Consider the following 24639-nt stretch of genomic DNA (forward strand, 5'->3'; position numbering starts at 1 on the left):
TAATTAATTAATTAATTAATTTTCCTTTTTTGAGACAGAGTCTCACTCTGTTGGCAGGCTGGAGTACAGTGGCGCGATCTCAGCTCACTGCAAGCTCTGCGACCCGGATTCAAGCACTTCTCCTGCCTCAGCCTCCCAAGTAGCTGGGACTACAGGCACCCGCCACCATGCCTGGCTAATTTTTGTATTTTCAGTAGAGACGGGGTTTCACCATGTTGGCCAGGATGGTCTCGATCTCTTGACCTCGTGATCCACTCGCCTTGGCCTCTCAAAGTGCTGGGATTACAGGAGTGAGCCACCGCGCCTGGCCAATTCATTTATTTATTGCAGAGGATATCACTACGTTACCCAGGTTGGATTGCAGTGGCGCAATCTTGGCTCATTGCATCCTCGATCTCCCAGGCTCAGGTGAACTTCCCACATCAGCCTCCCCAGTAGCTGGGACTACAGGTGCGCACCACCATGCCCAGCTAATTTTTGTATCTTTTGTAGAGATGGAGTTTCAACATGTTGCTGAGAATGGTCTTGAACCCCTGGGCTTAAGCAATCCACCTGCTGTGCCAGCACCTGGTCTTATTTTTAATTAATTAATTAATTTATTTTTTTGACATTGAGTCTTGTTCTGTCACCCAGGCTGGAGTGCAGTGGGGCGATCTCAGCTTACTCTAACCTCTGCCTCCCAAGCAATTCAAGCGATTCTCCTGCCTCAGCCTCCCAAGCAGCTGAGACTACAGGCACGCATCACCATGCCCAGCTAATTTTTGTATTTTTAGTAGAGACGGGTTTTCACCATATTGGCCAGGCTGGTCTCAAACTCCTGACCTTGTGATCCACCCGCCTCAGCCTCCCAAAGTGCTGGGATTACAGGCATAAGCCACCGCACCCAGCAGTATTTTTATTTTTTAATAAAAAAAATTTTTTTTTAAAGACAATGTCTTGATCTGTTGCCAAGGCTGGAGTGCAGTGGTGAGATCGAAGCTCGCTGCAGCCTCAAAGTACTGAGCTCAAGTGATGCTCCCGCTTCAGCCTCCTGAATAGCTAGGACCACAGGCATGCTGGTTATATTTAAAAGTGAAACACTGGCCGGGCACGGTGGCTCATGCCTGTAGTCCTAGCACTTTGGGAGGCTGAGATGAGCAGATCAGTTGAGGCTAGGAGTGCAAGACCAGCCTGGCCAATATAGGCTCTACTAAAAATACAAAAATTAGCTGGGCGTGGTGGCACATGCCTGTAGTCCCAGTCACTTGGGAGGCTGAGGTACGAGAATCGCTTAAACCCTGGAGGCGGAGGTTGCAGAAAGCCAAGATCACGTCACTGCAGTCCAGCCTGGGCAACAGAGCGAGACTCTGTTTTAAAAAAGAAAATTTTTTTTAAATAACTACAATAAAATGAAATAAAAGTGAACCACTAAAAATCAGATTGCGGTGTCTTTATGCATGAGCCAGGGCTTGTTTGACCTTAAAGCTCCAGTATCAGAAGGCCTCATGGTGACCTTTAATTTGGGAAAACTTGCCGGGCACGGTGGCTCATGCCTGTAATCCCAGCACTTTGGGAGACTGAGGCTGGCGGATCACCTGAGGTCAGGAGTTCGAGACCAGCCTGACCAACATGGAGAAACCCCATCCCTACTAAAAATACAAAATTAGCCAGGCATGGTGGTGCATGCCTGTAATCCCAGCTATTTGGGAGGCTGAGGCAGGAGAAGCACTTGAACCTGGGAGGCAGAGGTTGCAGTGAGCCAAGATCATGCCATTGCACTCCAGCCTGGGCAACAAGAGTGAAACTCCATCTCAAAGACCAAAAATGGCCAGGTGCAGTGGCTAATGCCTGTAATCCCAGCACTTTGGGAGGCCGAGGCAGGTGGATCACGAGGTCAGGAGATTGTGACCATCCTGGTGAATATGGTGAAACCCCATCTCTACTAAAAATGCAAAAAATTTGCCTGGCATGGTGGCGGGCGCCTATAGTCCTAGCTTCTCAGGAGGCTGAGGCAGGAGAATGGCGTGAACCCGGGAGGCGCAGCTTGCAGTGAGCCAAGATCACACCACCACACTCCAGCCTGGGCAGCAGAGTGAAACTCCATCTCAAAAAAAAAAAAAAAAAAAAAAAATTGAGAAACCCCTACCTGTCTCTACCAGTAGGTCTTTTCTCTGGGGTCTGGAAGAAGAATCCTTCAATATCCTGCCTTCTGGTAATCTGAGAGCTGGGCGAGAAAAGGAAGATCAGAGTTCAACCCTTAAATCTGTAGGTTTTCACTCCCCTCCCCTCCTTTGCAGTCCCGTGGAGTCTCCATTGGAGCCATTTTGTCGTCCAGGCATCCCGATGTTGGTGGATGGCCCATCTGAGTGGCCAGCCCTGCGCTTCTTGCTGTTGGCTGTGGCAATGTCTTTCTTCCGCTCAGCTCTATCCATAGATGAGGCGCATCTGTTGTTGAAAGAAAAAATGATGCGGCTCGGGGGGCCGCTGGTGCTGACCACCAAGGAGGAGCAGGCCAACGAGAGGCTCATGACGCTCAAAATCGCTGAGATGAAGGAGGCCATGAAGACCCTGATATTCCCACCCAGCATGCACTTTTTCCAGGCTAAGCATCTCATTGAGAGAAGTCAAGTGTTTAATATTCTAAGGATGATGCCAAAAGGTAAGGTTTGGAAAGGGGTGGCTTGGGGTGCTGGGAAGGTAGAGGGACTCATCTTGGGGCTACTACTGTGCTTGCGGCTGTTGCTATTCTAGGTGGAGCAGAGAAAGCCTCACTCGGCTGCTCTGCTCCTCTGTCCTTTTAGGTAGACTAGGAAAAGGGTGTTGGAAACCAGAACCCCTGCTTCCTGGGGGACTCGCAGACAGTCATGATTGGCCTGAATAGTCCTGGTCTTCCCTGGAAAAGTTGGAAAAGCATCCAACCCTGAGACTTTGCTATTCCCTTCATAGTTTTCCCAGGGGCTAAGCTACCGCATAGGATACAATACGATATAGCATCCTGGAGTAGTATAAACACACCTCCATGAAACATGAAATAATCAGCATCCTGCACATATAAATAGCCAGGAGCGGTGGTGCACCTGTAATCCAAGCTACTCTGGAGGCTGAGTGGAGAGTATCGCTTGAGCCCAGGTGGAGTTTGCAGGGACCTATGATGGCACCACTGCATTCCAGTCTGGATGACAGAGCAAGACCCTGTCCCCCAGAAAATGTTTTTTTTTTTTTTTTTAAATTAAAAAAAATTTTTTTTGAGACAGAGTCTCACTCTGTCGCCCAGGCTGGAGTGCACTGGTGCTATCTCGGCTCACTGCAACCTCTGCCTCTTGGGTTCAAGTGATTCTCCTGCCTCAGTCTCCTGAGTAGCTGGGATTACAGGCATGCACCATCACACCTAGGTGATTTTTGTACTTTTAGTAGAGATGGGGTTTCACCATGTTGGCCAGGCTGGTCTCAAACTCCTGAGCTGAGGCAATCCACCCGCCTCGGCCTCCCAAAGTGCTGGGATTACAGGTGTGAGCCACTGCGCCTGGCCAAAAATGTTAATTTAAAATATAAAAATAATAGCAACTTGCAGTTTACAAAGACTTTTCAACACCTGTTTTTTTTGTTTTTGTTTTTGTTTTTTTTTTGAGATGGAGTCTTGTTCTGTCGCCCAGGCTGGAGTGCAGTGGCGTGATCTCGGTTCACTGCAACATCCTCCTTCCAGATTCAAGCGATTCTCCCGCCTCAGCCTCCCGAGTAGCTGGGGTTACAGGCGCCTGCCACCACGCCCGGCTAATTTTTGTATTTTTAGTAGAGATGGGGTTTCACCATGTAAGCCAGGCTGGTCTCGAACTCCTGACCTCGTGATCTGCCTGCCTCGGCCTCCCAAAGTGCTGGGGTTACAGGAGCGAGCCACCATGCCTGGCTGTTTTCTTTCTTTTCATGTTATAAATAGAGATTAAAAAATAATAATAATCATGAGGTCAGTAAAGTAGCATCCCCAGTTGCTGGGAGGCATAAGAGGGTGACACACTGTAGCTCATGCAGCCGGGACAGCTGTCTAGGGGCTCGTGTCAGGGCCAGGGGCTGGATGGGCACAAGAAGGGCAGAGGGACAGCATGCACTGTGCCTGGGGGAGCAAGGGACACAGCTGGTGTCTGGTCGGGAGGACAAGCATGGGGACTCAACTGGCAAAGCCCGCAGGCCAGAAGCTGTACAGACACGGGCTCAGCCCAGGGGATGAAACACCAGTGGGAGAGGAGTTGAGGGGCAGGATGAGAGGATGGAGGACAAGTGTGTGAACAGGACTGCGGCCCTGGGGCTCATCCCAGTGTATCCCATCATGAAGTGTTGGGTGGCCTCATTGAAAGGCTTGGGCTCCCAATGGAGAACTAGAAGCCAGTGGAGCCCCGAGTTGAACCTCAGTTCTGTGGTTCCAAACCTGATGCCCTCTCACTCTCCTCTGCTGCCCCTCTTGGACAAGATCACCCCTGGCTCCTGATTAGTGAGACATGGAAGCCCCATCCTTAAACTAGAGCCTTAGACAAGTTCTGAGAAACATGTCTGGACAGAAATCCTTCTGCTCCCACGTCTTCTTGTGATCCACACTGTCCCCAAGCCCCAGAGTCCTGGGATGGGACTTCACCCCTTTGTCCCCAAGCCCCGGAGCCCTGACATGGGACTTCACGCCTTTGTCTCCACCATTCTTCTTCCCTCTCCAGGGGCTGCCTTGCATCTCCATGACACTGGCATCGTGACTATGGACTGGCTGGTGAGGAATGTCACCTACAGGCCTCACTGCCACATCTGTTTCACCTCGAAGGGGATCATGCAGTTTAGATTTGCTCACCCAACTCCCCGTACATCAGAAAAATGTTCCAAGTGGATCCTGCTGGAGGATTATCGGAAGCGGGTGCAGAACGTCACCGAGTTTGACGACAGGTTAGTATTAGTTCAGCAAGCACATGTCCCAGGTCTGTCATGGGGTGGCAGTGGGTAGGTGTCTCCCTTGGTACAAACCTATAGATAAAAATCTGGCTTTAAAAAAGCATGAGGCAAGGCTGAGCATGGTGGCTCACATCTGTAATCCCAGCACCTTGTGAGGCCAAGGCGAGTGGATCACTTGAGCCCAGGAGTTGCCAGTCTGGGCAACATGGTGAAACCCCATCTCTACCAAAAATACAAAAAATTAGCCGGGCGTGGTGCTATGCCTGTGGTCCTAGTTACTTGGGAGGCTGGGGCAGGAGGATCACTTGAACCCAGGAGGTTGAGGCCGCAGTGAACTGAGATGGAGCCACTGCACTCCAGCCTGAGTGACAAAATAAAACCCTATCTGAAAAAGAAAAAAAGAAAGAAAAAACCATGAGCACCTTTTTCTTTTAACCTTACCGGATACTCTGCCCCACAAAAGCATTCAACACCTTTTCTATCCATAGTAGTTTTCTGGTGCATTTAAAATCTACAAAAAGCATTATCAGCAACACTATTTTTGTTTGTTGTTATTATTATTATTGTTTGTTTGTTTGTTTTTTTGAGATGGTCTCGCTCTGTCACCCAGGCTGGAGTGCAGTGATGCGATCTCCACTCACTGCAAGCTCCGCCTCCCAGGTTCACGCCATTCTCCTGCCTCAGCCTCCCGAGTAGCTGGGACTACAGGTACCCACCACTGCGCCCGGCTAATTTTTGTATTTTTAGTAGAGACGGGGTTTCACCGTGTTAGCCAGGATGGTCTTGATCTCCTGACCTTGTGATCTGCCCATCTTGGCCTCCCAAAGTGCTGGGATTACAGGCGTGAGCCACCACGCCCAGCCATTATTATTATTATTATTTGAGACATGGTTTTGCTCTATCACCCAGGCTGGAGTGCAGTAGCACAATCTTGGCTCACGGCAGCCTCTGTCTGCTGGGTTCAAGCGATTTTCCTGCCTCAGCCTTCTGAGTAGCTGGGGTTACAGACATGTGCCACCACGCCTTTGTATTTTTAGTAGAAACAGGGTTTCACCATGTTGGCCAGGCTGGTCTTGAACTCCTGACCTCAGGTGATCTGTGCATCTCGGCCTCCGAAAGTGCTGGGATTACAGGCGTGAGTGACCGCGCCTCGCCAGCAACACTGTTGCTGTAGCAAATGAGATTTGTCTGATGCTCAATAAAACCAGAGAGAATAAAAGTTCCTAGCTCTGAAGTGATGACAATCTAGCTGGAAGATAAATCTTCTTGAAAACCTGTTGGAGCAACTTCCTAACAGACTTGTATAGTATTATTATTATTATTATTACTATTTAAGACAGGGTCTCATTCTACCATCTAGGCTGGAGTGCAGTGGCACAATCTCGGCTCACTGCAGACTCAACCTCCCAGGCTGAAGCAGTCCTCCTGTGTGTCAGCACGCTAGAGGTACGCACCATCACGCCCAGCTAATTTTTGTATTTTTTGTAGAGATAGGGTGTTGCCATGTTGCCCAGGCTGGTCTTGAACTCTGGGGCTCAAGCCATCCTGTCGCCTTGGCCTCCCAAAGTGCTAGGACTACAGGCACGAGCCGTTGTGCCTGGCCTTGTATAGTAATATTATAAGTGACAATTAGTTTGGTCACACAGATGTCTAGAGAGTGCTCCCCTGAGGTTATTTCCCTTTATGAAATGAGAAACATGAAGCTCAGCAAGGTTAACTAGCTTATGCAAGGACACACAGCTGGTAAATGGCCAATCTGGGATACACACCTGGGTGCTGATTGGAGTTATTTCCATTCCACTCCCTTCATTAACCTGCTTGAGCTGCCATAACAGAACACCCCAGGCTGGGGGGCTTAAACAACAGAAATTGATTGTCTCAAGCTGGGCACACTGGGTCATGCCTGTAATCCTAGCACTTCGGGAGGCTGAGGTGGGAGGATCACTTGTACCCAGGGGTTCAAGACCAGCCTGGTGGCCAGGTGCGATGGCTCACGCTTGTAATCCTAACACTTTGGGAGACCGAGGTGGGTGGTTCAGGAGTTCAAAACCAGCCTGGCCAACATGGTGAAACCCTGTCTCTACTAAAAATACAAAAAAAAAATTAGCCATGGGTGCCGGCAGGCACCTGTAATCCCAGCTACTTGGGAGGCCGAGGCAGGAGGATCACTTGAACCTGGGAGGTGGAGGTTGCAGCGAGCCAAGATTGTGCCACTGCACTCCAGCCTGGGTGACAGAGCAAGACAAGAAAGGAAGGAAGGAAGGAAAGAAGGAAGGAAGGAAGGAAGGAAGACAGACAGACCAGTCTGGGCAACACAGTGAGACCCTCATCTCAACAAAAAATAAAAAATCCACCAGATGTGGTGGTGCACACCTATAGTCTCAGCTACCCCATAAGGCTGACATAAGAGGATTGCTTGAGCCTGGGAGATTGAGGCTGCTTGAGCCTGGGAGATTGAGGCTGCAGTGAGCTGTGATTGTGACACTGCACTCCAGCCTGCACTCCAGCCTGAGACCCTGTTTCCAAAAAAAAAAAAAAAAAAAAAAAAAGGAATTGATTTTCTCATGGTTCTGGAGGCTGGAAGTCCAACATCAAGGTGCCAGGGCAGGGTGGGTTCCTCCTGAGACCTCTCTCCTTGGCGTGCAGAAGGCTGCCTCTGGCTGTGTCCTCACATGGCCTTTCCTCTGTGTGTGCACTCCTGCTGTCTCTTCTTCTTCTTTTTTACCTTGAGATGAGTCTCACTGTGTCGTCCAGGCTGGAGTGCAGTGGTGCGATCTCAGCTCACTGCAACCTCCATTTCCAGGGTTCAAGCGATTCTCTTGCCTCCCTAGTAACTGGGATTACAGGCACGAACCACCACGCCTGGCTAATTTTTGTATTTTAGTAGAGACGGGTTTTCACTATGTTGGCCAGGCTGATCTCGAACTCCTGACCTGAAATGATCCACCCATCTCGGCCTCCCAAAGTGCTGGGATTACAGGCATGAGCCACCGCGCCTGGCCTCCTCTTCTTACAAGGACACCCGTCCTATTAGAGTTGAAGCCCCATCCTTACAACCTCATTTAATCTTTTTTTTTTTTTTTTTTTTTTTTTTTTTTTGAGACAGAGTCTCACTCTGTTGCCCAGGCACCATCTCGGCTCACTGTAAGCTCTGCCTCCCGGGTTCTGGTCATTCTCCTGCCTCAGCCTCCTGAGTAGCTGGGACTACAGGCGCATGCCACCACGCCCAGCTAATTTTTTGTGTTTTCAGTAGAGACAGGGTTTCACCGTGTTAGCCAGGATGGTCTCGATCTCCTGACCTCGTGATCCGCCCGTCTCGGCCTCCCAAAGTGCTGGGATTACAGGCATGAGCCACTGTGCCCCGCCCACGCCTGGCTAATTTTTTGTATTTTTAGTAGAGACGGAGTTTCACCATGTTCGCCAGGCTAGTCTTGAACTCTTAACCTCAAATGACCCATCCGCCTCAGCCTCCCAAAGTGCTGGGATTACAGGCGAGAGCCACCAAGCCCGGACATAACCTCATTTAATCTTAATCATCTCTTTAAAATTCCCTTCTCCAAATGAGGGCTAGGGCTTCAACATTTTAATTTGGGGACTTGGGGATACAATTTAGTCCATAACATCCCCCAAAAAGAGTTTGGTCTATTTTCCTGTCAGTGGGTATAGGAAAAAAAAAAAGAGAGAATGAGCTTTTTGGTCTAGAAAGTACAGTGGGATCAGATTGGCCAAGCATACAGAGGGAGGACAGGAGCCAGGAGAGCCTAGCTGGAGAGCTCTCCTCTCGAGCAGTCTCCTGGGGCTGGGGTTAGGGTTTAAGCAGGCAGTGGGCTGCCTGGCCACAGGACCCACGCTTATATGGGAGAGCCTGGGAATACTCCCCTTTGCCCCTTCTTTTTTTTTTTTTTTTTTTTTTTGAGACGGAGTCTTGCTCTGTAGCCCAGGCTGGAGTGCAGTGGCCGGATCTCAGCTCACTGCAAGCTCCGCCTCCCGGGTTTACGCCATTCTCCTGCCTCAGCCTCCCGAGTAGCTGGGACTACAGGCGCCCACCACCGCGCCCGGCTATTTTTTTGTATTTTTTAGTAGAGACGGGGTTTCACCGTGTTAGCCAGGATGGTCTCGATCTCCTGACCTCGTGATCCGCCCATCTCGGCCTCCCAAAGTGCTGGGATTACAGGCTTGAGCCACCGCGCCCGGCCTGCCCCTTCCTTATCTCCACTCTAGGGTGCATCCTGGTGTGCTGCTAGCTGGCATATGCAAGGTGGGTAGCAGTCCTATGGGTGCCTGGGGGCAGTGCCCTGGATCATGCCTCCACCACTCCCCACTTTGTGTCTTGGACAGCTTGCTGAGGAATTTCACTCTGGTGACCCAGCACCCGGAGGTGATTTACACAAACCAAAATGTTGTCTGGTCGAAATTTCAAACCATCTTCTTCACCATCTCTGGTCTCATCCGTTATGCACCAGTGTTCAGAGACTATGTCTTCCGGAGCATGCAGGAGTTCTACGAGGACAACGTGCTCTACATGGAGATCAGAGCCAGGCTGCTGCCGGTGAGCCCAGCTCTCCTCTCCGCTCCTCCCACCTCCTTTGCTCTGGCCTGACTCAGATCTTAGCTGGTAGAAGACTGAATGCTCATGAATTGACCACCCAGGTCTCTGGTGCAAGGGGTCATGTGCCTTTCCAGGGGCCACCATGAGCAAGGAGACCTGAAATGGACTGGGCAGCCTCCAGTAACACCGGGAACACATCCCGCGTTGCCCTTTGCCCCCTGTTTCTCATGGTTCCCCATTCTCCCCTCTGCCGTGATACCCAGGGCCTTGTGACACGAGCTGAGAAGGAGGAGAACTGGGATAGAGCCATCTTAGGGGCCAAAAGAAGGGGTTTCAAAAATAAAGGGAGCCACATGGCAGGGTGAGGGCAAGAAACATGCAGATGGATAATCACCCATGAGATTTGAAAATTACAAGGTCACCTTTGAGCAGTCTCAGTAATATGCTGAGAAGAGAAACCCCATTTCTGGGAGTAGAAAAATGAAATACATGGCTGGGCGTGGTGGCTCACACCTGTAATCTAGCACTTTGGGAGGCCGAGGTGGGCAGATCACAAGGTTAGGAGTTTGAGACCAGCCTGGCCAACATGGTGAAACCCCATCTCTACTAAAAATACAAAAAATTAGCTGGGTGTGGTAGCAGGAACCTGTAGTCCCAGGTACTCAGGAGGCTGAGGCAGGAGAATCGCTTGAACCTGGGAAGCAGAGGTTGCAGTGAGCCAAAATCGCGCCACTGCACTCCAGCCTGGGTAACAGAGTGAGACTCTGTCTCAAAAAAAAAAAAAAAAAAAAGAAAAGAAAAAAAAAATGAAATACAGGTGATGAATTGGAGCCAGGTTTGGCTGATTAAAGGCTCTGACAGTGATTTGAGAGAAAGAACATTGAGATAACTGGAAGGAACCACAGGGGCCACAGGTTTCTTTTTAGGATGGAGAGACTTGTTTTGCACACAGAAGGAAGTGTGGAGAGGTTAAAAAGAGAGGGGAGGCCAGGCGCACTGGCTCACGCCTGTAATCCCAGCACTTTGGGAGGCTAAGGCTGGTGGATCACTTGAGGCCAGGAGTTTGAAACCAGCCTGGCCGATATGGTGAAATTCCATCTCTACTAAAAATACAAAAATTAACTGGTGGCTGGGCAAGGTGGCTCACACCTGTAATCTCAGCACTTTGGGAGGCTGAGGCAGGTGGATCACGAGGTCAAGAGATCGAGACCATCCTGGCCAACATGGTGAAACCTTGTCTCTACTAAAAATACAAAAATTAGCTGGGCGTGGTGGCGTGTGCCTGTAGTTCTAGCTACTTGGGAGGCTGAGGCAGAAGAATCACTTGAACCTGGGAGGTGGAGGTTGCAGTGAGCAGAGATCACGCCATTGCACTCCAGCCTGGTCGACAGATTGAGACTCTGCCTCAAAAAAAAAAAAAAAAAAAAAAAAAAAAAAAATTAGCTGGCATGGTGGTGTGCGCCTGTAATACCAGCTACTCGGGAGACTGAGGCGGGAGAATCACCTGAACGGGGGAGGAGCTTGCAGTGAGCAGAGATCCTGCCATTGCTCTTCAGCCTGGATGACAGAGCGAGACACCGTCTCAAAAAAAAAAAAAGAGAAAAGAAATGGAAAAATATTTTTATTTTAAGGAAGGAAGTTCGGAGAGAGTGAAATGGAAAGGAGTAGAAAGAGTCCAAAAGAAAGGAGCATCATCAAAAAATATCTGATTTTTGGGTCTTGCATTTTGGCCAGAAGCAAACGATAACTGAGGTTAGGTACTCTGAGATGGACTGACCCCAGGTTCCATGTTGGTGGGGAGGGATGTTTCGAGGACAGCAGTCCTAGGTGCTCAAATACTGCTAGAGATTTCTTTCAGTGAGTTTACTGGAGAGAACTTTCCTGAGGATGTTTTTGCTGGGCTGAGGGAGATGGGGTTTTGTGGGAGTGGGCAGGATCCCTGGGTGTTCTATGTGGTGAGCTTATAAGGGTTTGAACTGGTTAAAGGTTTTCGGTGGCTTGGAGAAAGTGACCTTTGGTGGAGTCTTCTCCACATTGTATCCAAGATAGTCTGCTCGTTCGTTTACATATTGATCGGGTACATGAATGCCTTTGGGACTGGCTGTTAAGCTTGTGGAAAGATCCACTCAGTGGCAGTATTTTAGTTTTGTTAGCATATTCTGTAGTCATTTATAGGCTCCAAAGTTTATCGTTTGTAGACCCAGACGTGATAGGGCACCGCAGGATCAACACACACTGAACAAATTCATAAGGGATAGATGTGTAAACAAGAAAGTCAGAATGCTGTTATCATTCGGACCAGACACTTATGCTTCATCAGGAAATTCTCCTCTTTTCTTTTCTTTCTTCCTCTATTTTTTTGACAGAGTTTCTCTCTGTTGCCCAGACTGGAGTGCAGTGGCATGATCTTGGCTCACTGCAACCTCCACTTCCCAGGTTCAAGCGATTCTCATGCCTCAGCCTCCCGTGTAGCTGGGACTACAGGTGTGCACCACCATGCCTGGATAATTTTTTTTTTTTTTTGAGACAGAGTCTCGCTCTGTTGCCCAGGCTGGAGTGCAGTGGTGTGGTCTCAGCTCACTGCAAGCTCCTCCTCCCAGGTTCACCCCATTCACCTGCCTCAGCCTCCTGTGTAGCTGGGACTACAGGCGCCCGCTACCACGCCTGGCTAATTTTTTTTGTATTTTTAGTAGAGACGGGGTTTTACTGTGTTAGTCAGGATGGTATCGATCTCCTGACCTTGTGATCCGCCCGCCTCGGCCTCCCAAAGTGCTGGGATTACAGGCGTGAGCCACTGTGCCCAGCCTTTATGCCTGGCTAATTGTTTGTATTTTTAATAGACGGGGTTTCACCATGTTGGCCAGGTTGGTCTTGAGCTCCTGACCTCAGCTGATCCACTTGTTATTCCAGTTATTCCAGTTTGTGTGTCTCAACTCTCCCTTTGCTTGGCATCCTGGACTGACCCACCTTTTTCCTTAGATTTTTTTTTTTTTTTTTGAGGTAGAGTTTTGCTCTTGTTGCCCAGGCTGGAGTGCAATGGCACCATCTTGGCTCACTGCAACTTCTGGCTCCTGGGTTCAAGGGATTCTCCTGCCTCAGCCTCTGGAGTAGCTGGGATTACAGGCATGCGCCACCATGCGCAGCTAATTTTTGTATTGTTAGTAGAGATGGGGTTTTACCATGTTGGCCAGGCTGGTCCTGCACACCTGACCTCAGGCGATCCACCCACCTCGGCCTCCCAAAAATGACAGGCGTGAGCCACCATTCCTGGCCTTTTCCTTAGGTATGTTAATACCCTTGGTGAGTTTAGCGGCAGGGCTCGATCCTGGAGAGAGTCTGATCTCTTGTGTGGTCTGCATGTCTCCACTAGGATCTGTTGCCTGTTTTCTATTTTAACTGAGTGCAGTTATATTTCCATTTCTGAGTTCTTTAGAAGTGGGAGGGGAACATTACCTTTCCCTCTCAGCGGAGCTTTCATCAGTTTTGTGGACAGAGCAGACAGATAAGACACAGTACACAAATCATCCTTTTAAAAGAAAAGAGAAGATCTCATCTTTTATTGAGAAAAGAACTTCTGAAAAGGGAGGCGCTGGCAAAAATTGATGACCTAACTTTGCTCCTGGCCTAGGTAGGCTGAAAGAAACTGCACTTCCCAGAGCAGGCGATTCTTGTGTTTGTTTGTTTGTTTGTTTTTGAGAGGGATTCTCTGTTGCCCAGGCTGGAGTGAAGTGGCGTGATCTTGGCTCACTGTAACCTCTGCCTCCCAGGTTCAAGTGATTCTCCTGCCTCAGCCTCCCGAGTAGCTGGGATTACAGGTGTACACCACCACACCCAGCTAATTTTTCTATTTTTAGTAGAGATGGGATTTCACCATGTTGGCCAGGCTGGTTTCAAACTCCCGACCTCAAGGGATCCACCCGCCTTGGCCTCCCAAAGTGCTGGGATTACAGGCGTGAGCCACTGCGCCTGGCTAATTTCTATTTGGAAGCCTCTCTCCAGGGCTGGACTCCAGTCCACCGAGGCTCACCCTTCTTTCCTGAGCAGTTTCAGCCCTGCCCAGTTGGCAGGTCAGCAGCCCCTTCCTTCGTGCTTTCTGGGACCATGGCTTTCCAGTTCCCTCCTTCCTTTGTTCCCTATAATGTTTCTTTTCGGTAGCCTGAATGCATTGCTTTGTGTTATTTATGCCATAATGTATAAGCCTTGATTTTCCAGCTAAATTGTGACTTCAGACCAACCCAGATCTTACATAGCCTGGTATCCCAGTAGGCCCCAGTAGTGGTCATCAGGCATGTGGATGGGGGTTCTCAAATATTGGGGTGCATATGAAGAATTTGGAGGTGCCGTTTAAAATCAGGTATTGGCCGCCGGGCGTGGTGGCTCATGCCTGTAATCCCAGCACTTTGGGAGGCCGAGGCGGGTGGATCACCTGAGGTCAGGAGTTCGAGACCAGCCTGACCAACATGGAGAAACCCTGTCTCTACTAAAAAAATACAAAATTAGCCGGGCATGGTGGTGCATGCCTGTAATCCCAGCTACTTGGGAGGCTGAGGCAGGAGAATCGCTTGAGCTGAGGAAGCGGAGGTTGCTGTGAGCTGAGATTGTGCCATTGCACTCCAGCCTGGGCAACAAGAGTGAAACTCCGTCTCAAAAAAATAAATAAATAAATAAAATCAGGTATTGGATGCTGACCTCCCAGGTTCGAATTCTGTGCTGTCTGGTAGGGTCAGAAAGCTGTAAAAATAACTAGCACCCCTCTCCCAGCCCCCTTCCTATGGATTCTAATGCAGTTGGCCTGACCCAGACCACACTTTGAGGATTCCTGCTTCACCTTGACTTTTTTTTTTTTTTTTTTTTGAGATGGAGTCTCACTTGGTCGCCCAGGCTAGAGTGCAGTGGCTCTATCTCAGCTCACTGCAAGCTCCGCCTCCCAGGTTCATGCCATTCTCCTGCCTCAGCCTCCAAGTAGCTGGGACTACAGGCGCCCACCACCACGCCAATACAAATAAAATTTTTTGTATTTTTAGTAGAGACGGGGTTTCACCATGTTAGCCAGGATGGTCTCGATCTCCTGACCTCGTGATCTGCCCGCCTTGGCTTCCCAAAGTGCTGGGATTACAGGCATGAGCCACCGCGCTCGGCGACATTTTTTTTTTTTTTTTTTGAGACAGAGTTTCACTCTTGTTGTCCAGGCTGGAGTGCAATGGCGTGATCTCGGCTCACTGCAACCTCTGCCTCCTGGGTTCAAACAATTCTCCTGCGTCAGCCTTCCGAGTAGCTGGGATTACAGGCATGCACCACCATGCCTGGCTAATCTTGTATTTTTAGTAGAGACAGGGTTTCTCCATGTTGGTCAGGCTAGTCTCGAACTCCCGACCTCAGATGATCTGCCTGCCTCAGCCTCCCAAAGTGCTGGGATTACAGGCGTGAGCCACCACGCCTGGAGAAATGGGGTTTTACCATATTGCCCAGGCTGGTCTGAACTCCTGAGCTCAGGAAATACACCCAGGTCGGCCTCCCAAAGTGCTCGGATTACAGATGTGAGCCATGCCCAGCTATTAATTCATCTTATTGATGTCGAAACTAAAGCTTGGAAAGGTCAAAGAGCTTGATGAAGGTCACACAAGTAGTAAGGGGTGACTGGACCCAGACCAGGGCTCCTAAATTCGTCGCTTTCCTCACCACGCTGGGCTCTCTGAGCGTCTTAATAGCCACCCCCGCCTCAAATGGAGATCCCAGAGGGCATCTGGCTTCAATTTTCCTTTTTGCGGAGGGGAGATGGATTCCCTGGAATGGAACTGGGCCCTGGTAGGGGAGAACTTCCTGTTGGGCAAATCCTGACAACTGTCTTGGTGTGGGAGTACATAGGGAACCCCGACCCTTGCAGAACCCTGGGATCTTCCGTGGGTGGAGGGGAAGAGGATAGAGGAGGGGAGGGAGGAGACGCTGAGCAGAGACTTTCATCTGGAGCCTGGTGGGGAGGCATGTGGGAGAAGTTGCTGAGCGGTTGGATCGGAGGGAGGAAGAGAAGGGCCAGAGCACTGGCTTCCTGTTCCATCTTCCCCCTTGTTCTGCAGGTGGCCATTTTCTCCTTCCAGAGCCCGAGGTGGAGAGACTTGGGGGCCTGTCCAGCTCCAGTCCTCTGTCCTCACTCTGCCCGCCTCTGTCCGTCCCCCAGCCAGCCTTTGGAGAAGGTGCAGGGCTGCTAGGATTTGGGATTCTGGTGGAGGGGGAGGGGGAGGGGGAGGGGATGTGACCATTTGTTCGGGTCTGGCCCTGGAACAAAGGCTTTTGCCACGGAGAGTCTAGGTCTTAATGCCCCCCATTAGTCAGAGTGGGGGCCCATCAACACATTAACAACTAAAAACAGTCTTCACTGGAATCCTTTTGCTGAGCCGCCTCGCCTCCGCCTGCCTGGTGGCAGGCTAATTCCGGCGGGGGCTGCTGTGGACGGACTATCCTGGCCGCTGAGCCTCCCATTGTGTTCCTAATACTCAGTAACAAAGGCTGCTCTCCGGTAGCAACAGTCGCTAGGCGGGTCTTATCTCCTGGGCTCTGGCCCCTTCCCCCACGGCAGAGTCTGAGGCCCAGACTAGGTCCCCTGAGTCTTTAGCATGGGGCTCTTCCAAGACCCCAGAGGGTTATCCGCAGGGGATGGCCCTGCTGGCGCTTGTGGAGGGGAGAGCTTATGGGAGACACGTCGGTGGCAGAGAACCTGTGACAGTCATTCCCAGACGTTTTCTAAGACGTTGTCATTCATATAATAAGCATTTCTAGTGCTCCCCGTACCCGTGCTCCCCAGCCCCCATGCGTTTGCCTGGATTCTTAGCAGACCCTTCATTCAAAATTCCATTTGGTTCCTTGCTGAATGAAGCGTCCCCTGTGTCATGTTGCTGGTGTCGCTTTACGAGAACACGCACCCTCTTAACTGCTCCCTTTTTGACAGGACTCGTCTGACTCTGCTGTCATTGTGCTATTTACTTGCCTGTCACATTGGAACAGTGGCAGATCTTCACCCCAGCCCTGCAACCACCTGGGAGGTTACAAACACCAAGCTTCTACCCCACAGATTCTGATTTGGTTGCTCTGGGGTGGGACACAGGCATTTTTCCTCTCCTTGAGTGATGCCAATGTGCAGCCGAGGCTGAGATGTCACTCTAGTGACTGTCACCTTTCTACAGGAGGGGGCAGGGGCCTCCTGATGACAGGAGACACCTCAGGGCAAGCAAAATTCTGAAATGTGGCCGGCCTCCAGCCCCACTAATTATGCAGGGGGGCTGAGTTTCTCAAAAAAAAATTTTTTTTTTTTGAGACGGAGTTTCGCTCTTGTTGCCTAGACTGGAGTGCAGTGGCACAATCTCGGCTCACCACAAGCCCCACCTCCCGGGTTCAAGCGATTCTCCTGCCTCTGTCTCCCAAGTAGCTGGGCATACAGGCATGTGCCACCACACCCAGCTAATTTTGTATTTTTAGTAGAGACGGGGCTTCTCCATGTTGGTCCGGCTGGTCTCGAACTCATGAGCTCAGGTGAACCGCCCACCTCAGCCTTCCAAAGTGCTGGGATTACAGGCATGAGCCACTGTGCTTAGCTTTATCAAACTTTTTTTTTTTTTTTTTTTTTTTTTTTTTTTTGAGACGGAGTCTGGCTCTGTCGCCCAGGCTGGAGTGCAGTGGCCGGATCTCAGCTCACTGCAAGCTCCGCCTCCCGGGTTCACGCCATTCTCCGGCCTCAGCCTCCCGAGTAGCTGGGACTACAGGCGCCCGCCACCTCGCCCGGCTAGTTTTTTGTATTTCTTAATAGAGACGGGGTTTCACCGTGTTAGCCAGGATGGTTTCGATCTCCTGACCTCGTGATCCGCCCGTCTCGGCCTCCCAAAGTGCTGGGATTACAGGCTTGAGCCACCGCGCCCGGCCGCTTTATCAAACTTTTAAAGCCTCAAAATCCTTATCTGTAAAATGAGACCTACCTCACAGTGTAGTTTTGAGGGTTAAATGAGATTATGGCATAAAGCCCCCTGCATATGCCTGGCATACAGTAGAAGCTCAACACTTCTTAAGTGAATGATAATCTGGTAGTGAAAGTTGAGTAAAACTGCTAGTACTGGCCAAGTGCAGTGGCTCATGCCTGTAGTCCCAGCACTTTGGGAGATGGTGGCAGGTGAATCCCTTGAGCTTAGGAGTTCAAGACCAGCCTAGGCAACATGGCAAAACCCTTGTCTCTACAAAACAAGACAAAACAAAGTAATTAGCCGGGTATGGTGGTATGCACCTGTGGTCCCAGCTACTCAGGAGGCTGAGGTGGGAGGATAACCTGAGACTGGGAGTTCAAGGCTGTTCAAGATCATGCCACTGCACTGCCGCTTGGGCGGCAGAGTGAGACCCTGTCCCCCCCCAAAAAAAAAAGAAAAAAAGAAATTCTGAGTCCTCCTTTATGTTCTGATAGAAACCAGTTGTATGAGGCTGGGTGCGGTGGCTCACACCTGTAATCCCAGCATTTTGGGAGGCTGAGGCGAGCGGATCATGAGGTCAAGAGATCAAGACCATCCTGGATAACACGGTGAAACCCTGTCTCTACTAAAAATACAAAAAATTAGCCAGGCGTGATATCAGGCACCTGTAGTCCCAGTTACTCAGGAGGTTGAGGCAGGAGAATGGCGTGAACCCGGGAGGCGGAGCTTGCAGTGAGCCGAGATGGTGCCACTGCACTCCAGCCTGGGTGACAGAGTGAGACTCCGTCTCAAAAAAAAAAAAAAAAAAAAAAAACAGAAAAAAACAACCAGTTGTATGACCTTTACAGCACTCTGCTCCCAAATTTCCCTATGGTTCCTCCCAGCTTCAAAATTTTACATGTCTATGATATCATAGACAGTAAAATTTTATATCGCTTTATGTAAATCACATGTATTTTAAATAACTTCCTTAAAAATGTATAGTTCTTTATTAAACTATAGTTAATAATTAAGATAATCTAAAGTGAGTTCAGTGTATAGCAACTTTTTATATCACTTAGTCTTAGATGAATGGCTAGCACCAAGTTACTTGTACTTACAAATTGTTAGATTCTTAGACATTAATTCAATGTTCCTGAGGCAACTGCAGGTTTTGAGTTGTTTTTCTAGATCTGGTGATAGATTTGTAATAATAACATTATTATTAGTGGTTATCATTTCTGAATTACAAATATTAATTCATTTGATCCTTGCAATAATCTTCTGAGGGATGACTGATTTGGGACAGACTGTGTCTCCACTGGGAGCCTGAATCTGGAAGGCTGACCAGAACCCCCAAGCCAGCTGAGCCCTCACTAGGGAGCTTGACTTCCTTAGGAGTGTCTGCCCACACTAGCTGTGAGGCCCTGAGGAGCTGCAGGTCTCCCTCACCCTGAGAGGGCCTCCCTCTCTTTGAATTGGAGTGCTGTTGATGATCAGATCCCATCCTGCACCCTTCCTTCATGGGCAGCCTCAGTGGTGGTTTACAGGGCACCAGGAGACTAGGAAGGTGCTCTGAATGGGCTTTGGTGTTGGCAGTCCTGGGAGCCAGATCCTGTTCTCCAGGTGTTCCATGCTATGACATCAGCAGTGTGGGTGCGACCTTGGAAGGCAAAGCTCCCGGCTTCTCCAGTGATAAGCACAGGACTCTGAGATTGAGGGTGTTGAACCACCGCCCTCTGCTCTGGTTGCATCACTTGTGTATCTCTGCATACTTGATTAATCTGCCAGAGATCTTCTCTTTTTTGTTTGTTTGGATTTTTTTGAGACAGAGTCTCACTCTGTTGTCCAGGCTGGAGTGCAGTGGTGCGATGTCAGCTCAATGCAACCTCTGCCTCCCGGGTTCAAGTGATTCTCCTGCCTCAGCCTCCTGAGTAGTAGGGATTACAGGTGCCCACCTCCACGCCCGGCTAATTTTTGTTTGTTTATTTATTTATTTATTTATTTTTGAGACAGAGTGTCGCTCTGTTGCACAGGCTGGAGTGCAGTGGTGTGATCTCGGCTCACTGCAAGCTCTGCCTCCTGGGTTCATGCCATTCTCCTGCCTCAACCTCCTGAGTAGCCGGGACTACAGGTGCCTGCCACCATGCCCCGCTAATTTTATTGTATTTTTATTAGAGACGGGGTTTCATCGTGTTAGCCAGGATGGTCTCCATCTCTTGACCTCGTGATCCACCTGCCTTGGCCTCCCAAAGTGCTGGGATTACAGGCGTGAGCCATCGCGCTCGGCCCAATTTTTGTATTTTTAGTAGAGACAGGATTTCGCCGTGTTGGCCAGGCTGGTCTTGAACTCCTGACCTCAGGTGATTCACGTGCCTCGGCCTGCTAAAGTGCTGAGATTACAGGCGTGAGCCACTGTGCCAGGCCTCAAAGATCCTCTTTTAAGCAGAGTTGTCATTTGTTAATTTTTTTTTTTTTTTTTTTTGAGACAGAGTCTTGCACTATTGCCCAGGCTGGAGTGCAGTGACACAATCTTGGCTCACTGCTCTCCGCCTCCTGGGTTCACACCATTCTCCTGCCTCAGCCTCCTGAGTAGCTGGGACTACAGGCGCCTGCCACCACACCTGGCTAATTTTTTGTATTTTTAGTAGAGATGGGGTTTCACCGTGTTATCCAGGATGGTCTCGATCTCCTGACCTCGTGATCCGCCCGCCTCGGCCTCCCAAAGTGCTGGGATGACAGGCGTGAGCCACCGCACCCGGCTCGTTAATATTTTTTAAAGTTGGCCGGGCACGGTGGATCAAGCCTGTAATCCCCACACTTTGGGAGGCCGAGACGGGTGGATCACGAGGTCAGGAAATGGAGACCATCCTGGCTAATATGGTGAAACCCCGTCTCTACTAAAAAATACAAAAAGCTAGCCGGGCGAGGTGGCGGGCACCTGTAGTCCCAGCTACTCGGGAGGCTGAGGCAGGAGAATGGCGTAAACCCGGGAGTCAGAGCTTGCAGTGAGCTGAGATCTGGCCACTGTACTCCAGCCTGGGCAACAGAGCGAGACTCTGTCTCAAAAAAAAAAAAAAAAAAAAAAAATTTTTTTTTAAAGTTTATTTCTTTTGTCTCCCTTCTATTCTGGTAGCATGGCTCCACCCACCACTCCTCCAACATCTATTTGCCCTTGCTGCCTGGTCCTTAGTACTTTTAAAACTCCTTGTGGACAGCACTCTCCTTGAATTCATATTTATTTGTGGAGCTCCTGCTCTGGTGCCGTAGGAGAGGAGGTGAGGAGAGTGGAACTGTAAGGATTCTACCCTGGAGGGGCCTCCAGTCTAGGTGGGGTGTGGGCAGGAGGCTCAGTAATGACAGGGTGGTCAAGGCCAGGACAGAACCCTGTTCTTCCCTGCTGTGAACCAGCCAGAGGAGTCCAAGACAACTGCAGGTAACAATGCTGGGTTGGGTTTATACAATGGTTCTCCAACTTTCTGGTCCCAGAACCTCTTTATATTTTAAAAAAGTTTTGATAATTTCGAGCACCTTTTATTTATGTGGATTATGTCTATTGATCTATCCTGTATTCGCTGTTAAAATTAAGAATTTTTTTTTTTTTTTTTTGAGATGGAGTTTTGCTTTTGTCGCCCAGGCTGGAGTACAATGGCACGAGATCTTGGCTCCCTGCAACCTCCACCTCCTGGGTTCAAGTGATTCTCCTGCATCAGCCTCCCAAGTAGCTGGGATTACAGCAAGTTTTTGTATTTTTAGTAGAGGGGGGTTTCACCGTGTTGGCCAGGCTGGTCTTGAATTCTTGACCTCAAGTGATCCACTTGCCTTGGCCCCCCAACATACTGGGATGACAGGTGTAAGCCACCGTGCCCGGCCAAAATTAAGAAATTTTCTAGCCGGGCGCAGTGGCTCACATCTGTCATCCCAGCACTTTGGGAGGCCAAGGCAAGCAGATCATGAGGTCAGGAGTTCAAGACCAGCCTGACCAACATGGTGAAACCCCGTCTCTATCAAAAATACCAAAAAATAGCCAAGTGTGGTGGCATGTGCCTGTAATCCCAGCTACTCAGGAGTCTGAGGCAGGAGACTTACTTGAATCCAGGAGGCGGAGGTCACAGTGAGCCAAGATCGCTCCACTGCACTCCAGCCTGGGCGACAGAGCAAGACTCTGTCTCAAAAAAAAAAAAAAAAAAAAAAAAAAAAATTCTAAATACAAGCACATAATCCATTATTGGCATTACCGGTCACAATGATATCACACATGATGCAACTTCAGGAAAATTCTACTGTATATCCATGACAGAATAAGAGTGAAACGGACAGTAAGCCAACATTGGTGCCACTGCACTCCAGCCTGGACAATACAGCAAGACGGTTGCAAAAAAAAAAGTTTAAAAAAATTTTTTTTTTTTTTGTATTTTTAATAGAGATGGGTTTCACCATGTTGGCCAGGATAGTCTCCAACTCCTGTCCTCAGGTGATTTGCCTGAGGTGATCCGCCTCTGCCTCCCAAAGTGCTGGGATTACAGGCGTGAGCCACTGCGTCCAGCCTAAAAATTTGCTATGTGCACAGATAGATGGAGGCCTTCCTTAAAAAGATGTGAAGCACCAAAGAAGGTAGACTGGGGGCTTATATTCCATTTTAACAACTGGTAGTAAATTGTGAAGAAGTGACAAGATGAAGGAAAAGGGGTTTGGGCTTCTAGGGACAGTACTTTGTGGGCAGGTAAACATATGGAGAAAACTAATGGAAGATAAGGTCAATTTTATAAGGCTGGTTTGTGCAGACCCATCTTGGTAGCAACTTTCTGTTTCCAGTGGTAAGGGTGATTGTTCTGGTACGGGAGAGGGGAGGGCGACACCTTCACAAAGGGAAATTTAGGCGGATGAGGTGGGCAAAGAGCTCTTTCTTCATTTACTGCTTCTATTTATTTATTTATTTATTTTTTGAGACAGAGTCTCGCTCTGTCGCCCAGGCTGGAGTGCAGTGGCCGGATCTCAGCTCACTGCAAGCTCCGCCTCCCGGGTTTACGCCATTCTCCTGCCTCAGCCTCCCAAGTAGCTGGGACTACAGGTGCCCGCCACCTCGCCCGGCTAGTTTTTTGTATTATTTAGTAGAGACGGGGTTTCACAGTGTTAGCCAGGATGGTCTCGATCTCCCGACCTCGTGATCCGCCCGCCTCGGCCTCCCAAAGTGCTGGGATTACAGGCTTGAGCCACTGCGCCCGACCCATTTACTGCTTCTTAATTGCCTTCAGCTAAAAATATTTCTTCTGCTAAAGTGGCCTATTTGGGGTGATGTATTCTGACCCCCTTCAGTAATAATAATAATAATAATAATAATAATAATAATAATAATAATAATGGACAATACCAGATCCTGAATGAACAGTACCTAAGGTTCTCCCCTCTGGCACGCTCTGGCAGCCTTAAAGTTCAGTAGCCCTGAACTTTAGTGTCTGTGCTGGGTCAGGCAGTCAGGGAAACTGCCTGAGCAGAATGTGTGGCCTGGCCAGGTGGAGGGTATGGGGGGCTGTGTGATGTGCTGCGCTTCATGGGGGCAGCAGAGGAAACAGAAGAGCAAAGACCAGCAGAGCGCCTTGCTGCCTGCTCTCCCACTGCCCCTGCCCAGGCAGCAGGGCGGCACCCTGGCGATCAGAGAGCAGTAGTGCTGCTCTGTGGGCCTGGGGGAAAGCGGGGATCTGAGGGACTGCCCAGAGGCAAAGGACACATAGTGGCCGCAGCCTGGAGGGGTGTGGGAGGCCCCTAGGCTGGGAGACAGGAGTGAAGCAAGGGGCTGGTGGGAATGAGCAGAGGAGGTGGACTCCCAAGGACCCAGTTCCTGAGATGCCACAGAGGCAGGAGCCGAGTCCCAGGAGGAGGAAGGGTGTTTATTCCTTAGTGAGGGGACAGCTCCTGGCTCCCACTGCAGGTCTCAACCTCGGCTCCTTGAACCCCCCACCCCCGAGGCAGCTCTTGGCTCTGTGTGGAGCCACCGTTCCCTTGGTCAGGACTAGCAACCTTCTCTGACCCATCCAGTCACAACAAACTTCTTCTTCTTCTGGGAGTCCATGTGCTTCTCTTTAGCACGTATTCTATTATTTTTTTCATTCCTTTTTACAGACAGGAACTCACTCATTACCCAGGCTGGTCTTGACCTCCTGGACTCAAGTGATCCTCCTGCCTCGGCCTCCCAAGTGCTGGGATTACAGGCGTGAGTTCTTTTCAGTGGGTCAAATCTATCTCTCTGACTATGTTGTCCCTGGTGAGGGCAGCTATCTTGTCTATTAGCACTTTTCATCCCTTCCAGTGCCTAGCCCTGTTCCTTTTACATCATAAGGGCTTCATTGATGGCCATGGAAGTAATCGACACCTCCATATTATTGCTCTCTATCTCCTTCACCCCACAGTCTCTGCAGAAATTTCCACATCTTTTTTTTCTTTTTTCTTTTTTTGAGGTGGAGTCTTGCTGTGTTGCCTAGGCTGGAATGCAATGGCGTGATCTCGACTCACTGCAACCTCTGCCTCCCGGGTTTATGCCATTCTCCTGCCTCAGCCTCCGAGTAGCTGGGACTACAGGCATGCACCATCACACCCGGCTAATTTTTGTATTTTTAGTAGAGACGGGGTTTCACCATATTGGCCAGGTTGGTCTCGAACTCCTGACCTCATGATCTACCTGCCTCAGCCTCCCAAAGTGCTGGGATTACAGGTGTGAGCCACCGTGCCCGGCCCCTTTTTTTTTTTCCCTTCAGTTTTTACAGTTTTATTTAAACACAAAACGTGCACATGAGCTGTCTACTCATTTTCTTTGCTGCGCAGCCTGGCGTTGGGGTTGGTGACTCTGATGGCCAGCTGGGTAGCTCTTCTCGTGATGGCTTTGCGGTTCTTGGAGGAAACGTGGGCAATGTCGGCACAGGGAGATTTGTTGCACATCAGCAGCACTTCCAGCTCCTTGATGTTGTGGACCAGCAACTTCTGGAAGCCACCAGGCAGCATGTGCTTTGTTTTTTTGTTGCTCCCATAACCAATGTTGGTTGTCAAGATGTGGCCCTTGAACCTTCTACGAACCCCGTTGTCAGTACCTGTGGGTTTCCGCCAGTTACGCTTAATTTTTGACGTATCAGTCAGACTGGTGCCAGATGAACTTTTTGGTTGTCTTTTTGACCATCAGGCTTCACAAGGGGTCTGGGGGCGGCCATGATGCTGAGGAGGAGATGGCTGCCACCTCTATAGGCAGCGCCAAGGAAGAGAGAGGGCCCT

The 24639-nt window shown here is 49.8% G+C and overlaps 1 protein-coding gene and 1 pseudogene across 3 annotated transcripts in view; one reads left to right on the plus strand and one right to left on the minus strand.

Moving 5' to 3' along the window:
- Nucleotides 1-24639, plus strand: part of ADA2 (adenosine deaminase 2) — a 48984-nt gene that overhangs the window by 10818 nt on the left and 13527 nt on the right. The window contains exons 2-4 of one of the 3 annotated variants that reach the window (XM_050746170.1): nucleotides 2277-2638; nucleotides 4680-4899; nucleotides 9244-9454. In XM_050746170.1, the coding sequence (XP_050602127.1) occupies nucleotides 2323-2638; nucleotides 4680-4899; nucleotides 9244-9454 (747 nt within the window). In that variant the 5' untranslated portion in view covers nucleotides 2277-2322. Of the gene's footprint in view, nucleotides 1-2276; nucleotides 2639-4679; nucleotides 4900-8853; nucleotides 9164-9243; nucleotides 9455-24639 lie in introns of those variants that run through there. The other 2 variants (XM_050746171.1, XM_050746172.1) reach the window with 2 other exon arrangements.
- On the minus strand, nucleotides 24175-24578 carry LOC126929758 (60S ribosomal protein L32-like; annotated as a pseudogene).

Source organism: Macaca thibetana, chromosome 10 (assembly GCF_024542745.1).
Source record: "Macaca thibetana thibetana isolate TM-01 chromosome 10, ASM2454274v1, whole genome shotgun sequence".
Lineage (NCBI taxonomy): Eukaryota > Metazoa > Chordata > Mammalia > Primates > Cercopithecidae > Macaca > Macaca thibetana.